This window comes from Vombatus ursinus, unplaced genomic scaffold (genome assembly GCF_900497805.2).
Source record: "Vombatus ursinus unplaced genomic scaffold, bare-nosed wombat genome assembly UNPS02015255.1, whole genome shotgun sequence".
NCBI lineage: Eukaryota > Metazoa > Chordata > Mammalia > Diprotodontia > Vombatidae > Vombatus > Vombatus ursinus.
Window position 1 is genome coordinate 24,208,720 of NW_020955033.1, and position 13,402 is coordinate 24,222,121.

Consider the following 13,402-nt stretch of genomic DNA (forward strand, 5'->3'; position numbering starts at 1 on the left):
AAAAGTTAGATGAGTTTATTCTTAGCATTCTCTGTTCCACCATTTAAGCACCGTCACTGCATGGACCTAAATGGGTCACTCTGCATTGAAAACCAATATGTACTTTTTTCCCCTGGTTCATCTAAGTTAAAAAATTAATCATGTGATGACCAACCTTCTGACAATGAGCCTTTAAATAACAGTAGGTCTGAAACCAGAGGTCACAGCTTTTGTAAGCGTTAACTTCATGACTTGTAGTCAGTACATTAGAGAGGCAGTTTTGGTGTAGTGGAAAGAGCCAAGCTTAGGGTCATAAGGCCTTTGCTCAAATCTTGCTGCCAACACATACTGCCTGCGGGACTAGGAGCAAGCAAGTCACTTCAACCAAGCCTTAATTTTCTTATCTGTAAGTGGGGATGCTTGCAGTACCTAGTTCCCTGAGTTGCTGTAAGGCTTAAATGAGATAACTTACACAAAGAACTTTATAAACCTTAATGTGTTATGTAAATGTCAGCGATTGTAAGTCCCTTTCTAAGGTTCCTTCCAGATCTAAACCCATGATCCTGGGTTCTCAGGCACCAGACTCCTAGGATGTCACTGGGTCTCTAGTTGGAGCTTCCCCAATTAAGTAGAACCTTTAGTAAAAAAGCTGGTTATGGTAGTACAGCCTTCAAGAGCCCCATTTCAGCTTCACATCAGGAAGCTGCATCAGAATAATACTTTTGTGGAGAGTGTCATATATAATACATTTTAAAATAATTTTCCAAGGTCACAAATAGTACTAAGAGCAAAATTCTAGCCTCAACGTATTTGACTTTAAATCTAATAAACTAACAAATTCAGCTACAGCAGAGGTATCCAATTTATAGACCACAAAACTCCAGGTGCTGCTCAAACCAGATTAAAATGTAATTAGGAAGCCTTTAAAGAAATAAATAAAAATATAATACAACATAGATAATGTTAATGTGTGGTTATTTAAGTCAATATGTGACCCACAGGGATCCATTTCTATTTGAGTTTGGCATCAATGAGCTACAGCATAGGTTAACTAAATAATGAAGACATTCTATTGTTCCAACATAAAACATTCTAAGTGATTATAGTTTTGATTTAAGTGATTCAATTACACAAAATTCTCCATAGATCCTTACCATTTGTACACAAAGGGTGCTCCAAATCACTATGAGTTTGCTCTATATATCGGACATGTAGGTTCTCCTTCTTTCTTCGCAGTCGGTTAAGTCCAGGAAATGAGAAAGTCAATATAGGTGAATCAGGGATAACTTCCTCCTCAGGCTCTGCTGCTTTATGCTGTTTCTTCCTGATGGGGTCAGGGCATGAAGTCAATATAAAGAAGCCTATATCAGAAAATCTAATAATGCCTGCTACCTGCCCACCCCCTACCTGCTTTCACACCTTGATTTCTGTTGTTAACATTACCATCATTCTAGCCAGCCAATCATTTCTGACTTTTCGCCTCTCATTCTTTTTCACACTGCTCCAACAAAACCAATCATTTGTCAGGCAACCACTTCGGGCTGTTGCTTTTTCATATTTAGCATATTTAACAGCATCCTAATTTGTCTTCCTCCCTTCAATCTATCCCCTCCCTAATTCATCCCTCACGCTGTACGTTAGTAAACTTCCCAGGACCCATCATTCCCTCTACTCATAAATTTTCAACAGTACCCACTGCCTACCAAAGAGAGAGAAAATTCTAATCCTGGTATTTGAGTTCCTCTGCAATCTAGCTCAAGTCTATCTTTATCTTTCTGGCTAACAGTGAAGAATTTATGCTGATCCAATTAAACATACACAGGTCATCCTGTGACTAGTGACATGGTAGAACAAGATTTAGATTGAAGTCTGTGGCCATAAAATAAATGGAGATAAGTAAGCCCACAAGTAGATCTAATATTAATTTCCAAAGAACTAAGAATGGCTAGCTTTAATGATAATATAAGCAATCTCTATTTTAGCGCAGACTAATGTTAAAATATTTTCTGAAAAAAAATAATGAGAATTCTCATTTCTAGATATATTATTAATATAGTTTCATATAAGACAGCATTTAAACTTCATTTCACTATTCTAAAAGTTTAAGTTTTTAAATCTATAGAAAAGCACAGACTAAAATCTCTCTCATGAAAGATAGACTAAAACTGCCTAAAAGGATTTTTTCCTCTAGTAAAGAATTTATACTTTAATTCTACAAATAATTCTGTTTTTCAGAGTTCTGAGCTTTCTAGGAATTCTTTTAAGTGCTATTATCTTTAAATCTCTCTAATTTTAATATCTTTTCTCCATAATTATGTTGTCTTAGGACAAAAAAAAATCACATCAAAACAAGACAAATCACATGAAAAAGGCTTATAGATTATTGGAGCATGAAGTCTACCTGACCTAGCTTTAAACTAATCACATCACAGTCTACTTGCCTGTTAGTCATAAAATTCTATCTGAATCATGAATGAGTCACGAGGAAAAACTGATTCCCTGACAAGGCCAGTCTAGAAGAAGCAGGGCTCTCAGAAGGAAAAAGCTAGCTCTAACCAGAGATTTCTAAACCAGACAAACAACTTGCTAGCTTTGTCCTTCTTTGTCCTTCTGGCACAAAGTGAATAAAAAGGGAAAGGGAAAAGACAACTAACTTTGATAAATGACTACTCTGTTTACAAAAATCTTAGTTCTCATTTTATTTGAGACAAATTCTACTGTAAGTCTCTGCACTTTACGTTTTCTAACTTGCCAAATAAAAGGAAATTGCTTTGAGAGAAGGTAAACAAAGGCAGGTTCATTAAGAAACTCAAAAACTGAGAGGGATTAGATTAACCTCCTACACTGCTGACATCCTAGGTTAAAAAATAGACTTTTGCACTGAGCTCATCCAATTTATATTGATCATAAATCCAAACTCCTAGTGTCTTTATTACTTTTTATAGTCAATTTTTAAAGGATAAAAAAAGTCACTTGTGAGTTGAAAGTGAAGATAAAGCATAAGCTTTCAAACTAACCTGTACAGACACTTTTACAGAGCAGTTAAGTATCAGACATTTTCAAAACATTTACTCAGATCTTTATAGTATCTATATGAGTTTAATTTTAGTTTTGTTCTCAATACCAATTATCACACTTTTGCCTACTATATTTACATGTAGGTGCCATTCGTCTCTTATACTTTTAACAGTAACTACAAGATGTAACACAGTTACAGACATGTGCAATAATGTTCCCTACCAAATGCAACAGATCAGTGGAAAGAGAATCAGGAAGTGCTAATGTCATTACCTATACCTAGTTGAAGGGCAGCTAAATGTGCAGTGGACAGAATGCTGGGCCTGAAGTCAGGAAGACTCATCTTTCTGAGTTTAATTATGGCCTCAGACACTAGCTGTATGACCCTGAGCAAGTCACTTAACTCTATTTGCCTCAATTTCATCATCTGTAAAATGAGCTGGAGAAGGAAACGGCAAATCATTCCAGTATCTTTGCCAAGAAAAACCCAAACGGGGTCACTGAGAGTTGGACGCAACTGAAAACCACTGAACACATACTCTTAAACGACAATTTCAGCCATCCCTCTGCTAATATCATCTTTCCCTTACTACCTCCTTCCTTTATCTGACACTAACGATTCCCCACCTTTAATTTCCATTCAATATTTTCAGTTGGATGATGATAGTAAATATAATAGCCTAAATGGGATATAGAAATCTATGCTGCCCTACAGGAAAATAGAAGGGGAAGGGAATAAGAGAAAGGGTGGTGGAGGTGAAAGAAAAGAGGGCAGATTAGGGGAAGGGGTATTCAGAATGCATGCTGTCTTGGGGTGACGGAAGGGATGAGATGGGGAGAAAATTTGGAATTCAAAATCTTGTGGAAATGAATGTTAAAAATAAAAATTAATTAATCAATTTAAAAGAAAAAAGAAATTCTCTTGGCAAAAGAAAACCAAAGGAAACAGGCTAAACAGTAGTTATCTCTTGTAGATAGATAGATAGATAGATAGATAGATGGATGGATGCATACATATATACCATGGAATATTATAGTCTATTTTTTGGCCAATTGCATAATATTAGAGAGGGATCTACTGTAGAACACCATTTGTGAAAGCTCCCTTATTTCTTACTAATATTCTTATCAAGTATGCCCTTGACATATGTGTATTATATCCCCACAGAAATTTTATACAGATAGAAAAGTAAGTATATATGTCAGTAGTTGTTGTTTTCCTGATTGCCTTTGTGGTTTCTGTTGTTATAAATAAAGTCTAAGATTTTTTCCAAAAAAGAAAAAAATATGATAGCCTAAACAGCATAAAATCGGGAAAACTCAAAATCCTACTATTACTACTGATCTAAGACAAAATTGGTATAGACTTTAATGAAAGCCATGAGACCCAGGGCTTAGAAGCTGCAACACTTGTAATAGTTAAGAAACTGTCTCCATCAGTTGCCCTAAAGCATTTAGAGCAACTTATTTTATTATAGGAATGCATACCCACCAAAAAAAAAAAACTCCTTAAAGCACATGAAAAACCAATGTGGACCCAAACCTAATGATTATTGCTATATGTTTTATGGAAACTAAGTTCTAATTTTATAAAAGTGAATGTTGAATATTAAAAATTAATTAATTAATAATGTAAGTGGGCAATATTTAACAAAACAAATAAAATACAATAAAATATAGATAATGTTAACATATAGTTTTCCAAGTCAAAATGTGTTTCACTGGGATCCTTATGTTCAGTTTAGTGGTCCCCATTCCTATGTGAGTTTGAGACTACTGCTTTAAATAATGATTAAATATTAAGGGTCTTAAAAAAAAAAGAAACTAAGTTCTAAAAGAAGGAACCCTTAAATGTTTCAAGAATTATAAACAAGATATCTTAAATCAGTGAGACATTACAAGGCTTGTTTTTATCTCCCCATTAGAATAAAATAATATATGGTCTGATTTAGAGAAATCAAAATTAGACAAATTGTATACAACTGCCATCAGAATAAAAATATCTTTGAAGTAGTTTAATAAGTCAAATGATTATATCCTAGATAAACTCCCTACAATTACTGTCCTAAATAAACCTTATGTATTCACAATACACATACACACACACACATTCAAAACTGAAGAAGATATTGTAAAAGAAATTTAGTATAGTTACTCACTCAATTTTCTGATGTAGTTGCTCTGAAAGTTTTTTGTTTTCTTCTTGTAAGGCATTCTTATCATTCACTGAAATATTTTGGGAAAAGAAGCCATATAAGAAATTGAAATCTAACAAAATAAACTGGCAATCATGGGAAAATATGCATTACTAGATAACTGCTGGTTTATTGATTTATGCTAGATTTTTCCTAACTCTTCAGTTAGGACAATGTCAGTTAAACTTATTAATTATACTGTGCAAAATTAATTTGTTACCAGGTACTGATGATTACGTCTGAAGTTTCATGACTGCTATGTAACTGATTAACTGATGATTTTATGTACTGCTTGGGGACCAAAAAGAAAAAGCACTTAATGTGCAAAGGAGTTTATCATTATTCATGCTGAGGATAAGAAGGAAGTGGAAAACATTCCATTTGGTTACTCATTCCATTTAATTTCCAAGCGCCTTACCTCCTCAGATAGAATACATGAATTTTAGTGATAGATATAACAGATGAAACCAGAGACATGGTTTCACTTGTCAGGGATAAAGTAAAGGAAGTTTCTGTTCAGGTATGAATTAAACTAGGTGCCTTCGAGGTCCCTTACAATTCTGAGACTCTATAATGAAAACTGTCAGACTAAATCTGATCACAGAAAGTAACACAAAGTAAATACAATTGAAATAAAAAATGATATAGAAACAAGTTAAATGTTATTTCCTGAAAATGATCTCTTCTCTGTTAATGAATGTAAATAATAACAGTAAATAAATTGTATGTACATCAAAGAACTAACTACTTTTTAGAAATTTGACTCATTAAAATTTACTTAGCAATCAATACCCAATGCTGAAACAATGATCTATCTTGGAGCTACAATTCTCTGCTACGTTCAGCAAGAATATGTTAGCAACACTTATCTCTGCTTGTGTTATGAAGCTACTAATGTGGAAAAAGTTAGATTACAGTAAATACCAACAATACAAGCTTTAAGACTAGGTTGCTTCAAAAGTCTATTAGTAAACCAGTGGTTTGAAACTTGGATTACATTTTCCTATCAGTAAAATAACAATATAAATGATGGATAAGTTTCCAGGCTAGCCCATAAAGGCCAATTTTAGTCCATAGTACATGTGAAGTGAATGTGCTGGAAGTAGAAAATTAGTATTATTTTAACTGTTGCATTTAATACTGAATCTATGGAAAAATACATTTGAATGACTACACATATCCCCATGCTTTGCCAGCTAGATTGGCTTCTCCCAAATAGGAGAATAGTTGAGAATGCTGGGAGCAGACCCAGGTAATCTGGTAACTCCATCTCTACACTTCATTCAGTTTTTACAAAACAACTACAATGTATGAGAAAGGATAGTGCTTTGGAGCATTCAAATCCCGGGTACTTGTAATGGAGAGGAAAGCACACATGCTCCCCAAAATACAAATCTGTCAATCTCTCTCCCTCACATACACACATATACTCTCCTATTTCTATGTAAAGGATTCCTTCCTTCTCTCACCTGATTTCTATCTGCAGACTCACAAATGTATTTTAAAAGGCAATAGTTAAATAACATTACCAATTTACTAACAAGTTTTAATACTGTATCATCTTACATTGGATATTAAAATTTTGAACAAAGAAAAACTCACTAAGTTCGGTGATAAGTTTAAGATTTTGTTGCCGAATATTTTCAAACTCCTGTTGTTTTTTCCTCATGTGTTCTTCAGTCACTGCACAACGGTCACATAACCCTGCTCTTAACCTATGGAACAGAAATGAAACTTCCCATTGTAAAAATACTTGCATTTAAACTTTAAGATTTTTTCACCTGATGAATTTTAAGTATTCAAAAATGAATTAAATATAAAGTCAAAGACACTAGATAAATTGAAAATGTTTAATAGTTTCATATTCATTTAAAAGTCAGTATCACTAAAGGGCCTGCCTCTGACTCATACTAGCAGTCGTGAACATGGGCAAGTCACTTAATCTCTCAATTCATCAAGCAACTCTCCAAGGCTCTAAGTTACAGATTAGTTGAGTTCTACGCAGGAAGTAGTTTGCCACACCCATGAAATCACATGCCTAGGACAACATTAACAAAGTCTTTGAACATCATCTACATATGTTAGGAACCCTGAATTTTGTTCTATAAGCCTGGCCCATTTTGGATATATATATATATAGCCAAGAGGCTTTATATATTGAAGAAAAGCATCTTATTTTACCTATGGAGGTTGTTTCCACAGCAAATTCCAAGCCCAATATTACAGCAAGACTACAGTATATAATATTAAATTTAAAAAATTTTTTAAAGAGAAGCTTTACCCTTATGTTTTTAGTACCCATCATATCACCAAATATCAGCTGCCTAAAAACCAAACTTATTACCTTTGTCATCAAATAAATCTTTATTACGAAGAGTAAGAATAAGCCGTTGTCATTATCAAGCCACAGAAAAAACACTTGAGTTGCGTTCAGCAATTTTCTACATTGGTCACTAAGACTGGACTCCTAATGGATATACCTTCCATAATTCCAGTGGCCACATACTGAACTACCATGATAAACTCTTCTTTTTCTATAAATAGATCATGACTGGTCATTTGCTTGATCCTTCTTTGCTGAATGAATGAATGAGCATTTATTAAGTGCTTCCATGTACTTGTGCCAAGAACTAGGTTAAGTGCTGGGGATACTTCCAAGAAGCTCCAACTCTAATTGAGAGAGACAACACATAAAATAAAGTTTAGTTGCAGAGTAGATATTCATGTAGATGTTACCCATAGGGAGGCTTTTGATTTCATTTTTCAATCTTAGCCACTTCATTTTTGGCTACATTGGACAAATATAGAGGCAAGTACCTATTGTTAGCCTTAACTAATTGCTCAAAAGTTACAAGAGTATTTTCAAAACTTCTAAAGACATTTTTATGTGCTCTAATAATCAATCCTCCATGTCTCAGATCCATACCTTTCTCACTATTCATATAGACAACACCCGAATTCAGGTCCTAATCACCTCTCACAATGGCATCCCTAATTAGAAGTCTCCTAACCTAAGTCTCTTCCCATTCCAATCCATCCCTCATACTGATTCCAATGTTACTTTCCTCCACAGAGATCTGATTTCATACTCCCCTACAGTATAAAACTCACTAGTTCCTATAGCCTCTATGATCAAATAGAAAAATTCTATTTGGCTGTTAAAGCTCTTCTCGACCTGATCCCAGTTACTTTTCTAGCCTCCCTGTTCACTTTATGGTACAGCTACGTCCAGATTACTGCAAATAATGAATCCCCTGGAGTGGTCACATGTATTCATATATTTAAATGTATGCTATTTGAAGTTATAGTTATGTAAAATAATTGGTTCCAGCCCAATGGAAATATGTAATACAAATATGAAAAATGTATTCACTGTAGAGGAATCATTTGCACTAATTGCAACCTTCTTTCTGATCTTAACAAGTGGGCTTTTATCTCTGTGTTACAATTCAGTTCAAACACTAACCTCTACAGAAAGCATCTGCTTATCCTCCCAAGCACTAAAGCTCCCTAAACTATTTTTATTTTGTGTTTATTTTTTACACAGACATTCATGCAAATGTTGCTTTCCCCTCTACTAGCTAAGTTCTAGCTATATTTAAATCCCCTGTACCTCGTACCAAGTCTACTACAGAGTAGGAGCTTAATGTTACTGGACTGACTGAATCCTCTTACTTTTTTATGAGAAAGTATTGATCTTTCTATACTAGCTGTAGGGTGAAAGGACCACTCTCGTTAATATTTTATTGGTTTTTGTCAGAATACTTTCAAAATTTCATTTTCCATTTTAAGGTTCCAAAACTGTATTAAGACTGTTATTCTATAAGTGTTAATTGCTTTAAATCTGTTTTTCCTTTTGAGTTTTGATTTAAGGATGATAGTTAAGTTTCCTGACATATACAGACACAACTTTCTCCTTAAAAAGACTTATGCTCAATGTGTCTTAAGGTAAGCAAGGAATTTGTAAATAGTGTCTTCACCAGTTGGTTCGATTCAACCTTACAATTCAAGCCAGAAGCCTTCAGTTTCTCTTTTTCCTTGGCATACATTAAAAATGTTTTACTTCAAGTCCAAATAACAATTTTATGCCATGGGAAAAAGATTCCATGAGATGAAGGATCTGTTTAATATGTTTTTCAGTGCAGTCATGTAACATGACCTCATACATGTACACCAAGTGGTTAACAAGATGGTTTGGTACAACTGCCTCATAAGTCCGGGGGTCATTCGGGACTATTCAGAACAAAGGATAATGGGTTTAATGCAAGGCAAAACCAGAGGCAGCTAGATGGCTCAGTGGATAGAGTACTGGCATGGAGTCAGGAAGATCTAAATTAAAATCCAATCTCAGACACTTGCTAGCTGTGTGACCCTAGGAAGCCATTTAACCTCTGTTTGCCTTAATCCACTGGAGAAGGAAATGGCAAACCACTCCACTTTGCCAAGAAAACCCCACGGAAGGTATTGGAGTGTTATGGTGCATGGAGTCATGAAAAGTTGGACAAGGTTGAACAACTGAACAAAATCAGAATGGGTGTAAACTTTCTCCCTAAAAGATACTAGGTTTTATATTAATTTTTCTCAACATCACTATTATTAGTCTATTTTAAATAGAGAATAGTTTTCTATGTGAACTTCAACCACTCTAAAAGTTCCACTGTAACTTAAATCTATTACAGAGATTCTGATTTTCTTTTTAATGTCACAGATTCCTTTGGAAGTCTAGTGAAGGCCATGAACATCTTCTAAGAAATTTTTAAATGCATAACACATGTAGGATTATAAAGAAAAGAAATTATATTGAAATAATTGTCAAAATATTGAAAAAAAGTTTATAAAACCCAAGTTAAGAATCCATGACCTATTTCATATATTTTGACATGAATAAACCATGAAGACGGAGCTGAGTCAACAGCTTTGAAATCATCAACACATGCACTAAAAAAACCATAAAAACAATGCTTTTGGGTGGCTTGTTCAATAATTACTGATTTGATAAATTGTTCTTTCTTATTCTGAGACTCTTCTGTACATCCTTTTTGTTCCAGAGCCAATATATTGTTTTCCTTCATGTTTATCAATTGGGGGTAAGGTGGGATGATGCAAGATGTGAATCCTTTGTACAAAGTACTTCAACACATAACTGGCCTATATTTGGAGGGGTCACTTGTGTTTTTGTCTTTTGGTAACAGGTCAGTCAAAAAGCATTTACCAAAGTGCTTACTATGTTCTAAGCACCATGCTAAGTTCTGGGGATACAAAGAATGGTGAAAAAAGGGTCCCTGCCCACCCATTTGAGTGGGGGAACAGAGCTTGTAAATAACTAGGTACATACACGATGATAGTAGATGAAATGAAAGGCAGCTCAAGGGTGACAGGGAAAGGACGCCTGGAGAGGCAGGGCTTGAGCAGAAATCTTAAAAGAAGCCATGGAAACTAAGAAGTGGAAGTAAAAAATAGCATTCCAGATCAAAGGGATAGCCAGTGCAAAGACAAAGAGATGAGAGACAGCCAGTGTAGTTGGATAGTAAAGTGTATGGAGTAGAGTGGATATAAGAAGGTGGGAAAGATAGAAACAGACCATGTTATTAAAAGCTTTAAATGCCAAACATAGAAAACTAGTGAAATTTACTAGAAGTGAGTGGGTAAGAGTGTGTGTGTGTGTAGAATTGGGGGGGTTGAGTTGGGCGCAGGGGAGAATGGAAGGGGCGGAGTGGGGTGACAAAGGCAAATCCATTTTTTAGCAAAATCATGTAGGCAGCTGAATAAAGGATGGATGGGAGAGGGAAAGGTTAGAAGCAGAGAGAACAATTAAACGGCTATTGCAACAGCCTGTGCAAGAGGTGATAAGGATGGTCTGAACTAGGGTAAGGAGTTGCGTAAGTAGAGAGAAGGGCATATATACAAGTGATATTGTGAAGGTAGAAATGCTGACACTTGGCAATGGACTGGATACATGTAGGGTAAGTGAGAAAGTAAGCTGTCATCCTCTTTATTTATGTCATTAAATATTTTCCAATTACATTTAAAAAACATTTTAGCATTCATTTTAAAAAATTTTAAGTCCCAAATTTTCTTCCTCTTTTCTATCCTTCTCCCTACCCCCCACCCCTTGAGAAGGCAAGCAGCATGATATCAATTAGACATATGAAGATGTACAAAACATATTTTCACATTGGCCTTGATGCAAAAGAACACACACACATGAAAAATCAAGTGGAAAAAAGTATGCTTCAATCTGCACTATGTGTTCATCAGTTCTGTCTCTGGAGGTGGACAGCATTTTTCATCATGGGTCCTATGAAACTGTCTTGGATTATCTTGATCAGAGTAACTAAGTCTTTCACAGTTGATCATTGTTGTAACATTGCTGTTACTCTATTCAATACTCTCCTACTCACTTTACTTTGCATTAATTCATATAAGATTTCTTAGGTTTTTCTAAAACCATCCTAACTCATCATTTCTTACAGAACAATAGTAGTTCATTACAATCATATACCACAACTTGTTTAGCCATCTCCAAATTGATGGGCCTAGCCTCTTAATTTCCAGTTCTTTGCCACCACAAAAAGAGATGCTATAATTTTTTTTTTAATAAATAGGTCCTTTCCTCTTTTATTTGATGCTTTGGAATATAAATAGACCTAGCAGAGGTTAATGGTCAAATGGTATGCAGATTTTGACAACCTTTTGGGCTTACTTGTCCAGAATGGTTAGGCCAGCTCACAGCTTCACCAACAGCACATTGATGTCCCTATTTTTCCTTATTACCTCCAGCTGTCATCCTCTTTATAAAATTTAAAAAAAAAAAGTGGTTTGAGTCTGAAAGGAAACACTTTGACAGAAAGTCATGTGCCATGGGGAAATATTTGAGCCAACAATTACAGATTTTATATAGCTATTCTGCTTCAGTTTTGTAGAGAAGTCAGTTTCATTTATGTAAACTGCTTTTTGGTTCATTATATTACACTGTGTGCATTTTATTTTGCATTTGATTCAATCTGAGTTTTTGTCATGTTGGAATTCTTGTAAACATATAGATGCCCAGAAATTTTCAACATTACACTTCTTCAAAGGGCACTCTCTCTCTAAAGATTTCATTGGTTCTTGAAGTCAAGTTTTTGACAGATGTTGAACTGCTGATTTTGTTCTTTGCATCAGCTTGAGTCCTTGTGCTGCCTCACAATTTTGACCTTTACTTTAAATTGTTTATTAAGGGAATCTAGAAGTTCTAAAACACTTTTGTTTTCTAGATTCTATTTAAGACTCCTAGAATTCTCTTTCCAGGTTCTATGGCTTTTTGGGTTACCTTTAATTGTATAAAATGGTACTGAAGTTTTCTACTGCAAACATAAACTAGATATTGTTTCAATCTTCCAAAGCTTTTCCTCAGGTCTTCAAAAGTTTTCTCAAGCCACTCCTGCTATGATGGGTGTTTTGGCACCTGTCTTTATCTGTATTCTTGGATAGCTTCACCTTTCCTCCTACAGTTCTTACCAAGGTAATTGTCACATTATATTGTTGTGTGCAGGTTTTGAAATGTTTTTACAGTTTCTGTTAAATAATTTGGGCATATTAATGATGGTTATGGCAAAGACTAAATCTTAAAAATTATTTTGGTACAGTTGGTCTGATAATTGGTTTTGTGTCAAAAAAGGACATTTCAAAATTCCAGTATGCCTACCTTCTCTTAAAAATCATTTGAGACACTGGTCTCAAAATGACATTTTGTCAAGCATTTCATTATTAACAAGAATTTAAAAAATTTGTGCTAAGTGAAGATTTTCAGTGACCCTGGTTATGTTCTTCAACATTTCCATCTTCAAGTTTTAGTAACTCCTCAGTGTCACCTTATTTTGGCTAATGTGGGCTTGGTGATGAAATTATTTCTTACAACTGCCCCTGTATTGGTCTGCAAAAATTGATGTATAACTTGGAACTGAAGGCATTACTGACTTTTAAAGAGAAGCATAAAACCTTGCCTATAACCAGTAAGATCTGCCTCCAGGAATTATTACTGTTAATGTTGACAACAACCAATAACTACTTCACTCCATTAACCTATGCTGCCTCTCTCTGAATAAATGTGGAGTGCTACAGATGGTATTGGACCTAGGTTCTAGTCCTAACTCTGCCATTCAACTATTTTAATTTCCTCATTTGTAAAATAACAGATTTTGAACTAGATTATTAGAAAGACTCTTTTA

The 13,402-nt window shown here is 34.7% G+C and overlaps 1 protein-coding gene across 3 annotated transcripts in view; it reads right to left on the reverse strand.

The window, feature by feature from the left end:
- The window catches only part of LOC114031944 (DNA endonuclease RBBP8-like), a 122,035-nt gene that overhangs the window by 45,328 nt on the left and 63,305 nt on the right, over window positions 1-13,402 (reverse strand). For all 3 annotated transcript variants that reach the window (XM_027847164.1, XM_027847162.1, XM_027847163.1), the window contains exons 5-7: window positions 6,795-6,907; window positions 5,157-5,223; window positions 1,134-1,303 (exon numbers count right to left, since the gene is read on the reverse strand). In XM_027847164.1, the coding sequence (XP_027702965.1) occupies window positions 1,134-1,303; window positions 5,157-5,223; window positions 6,795-6,907 (350 nt within the window). The remainder of the gene's footprint in view (window positions 1-1,133; window positions 1,304-5,156; window positions 5,224-6,794; window positions 6,908-13,402) is intronic.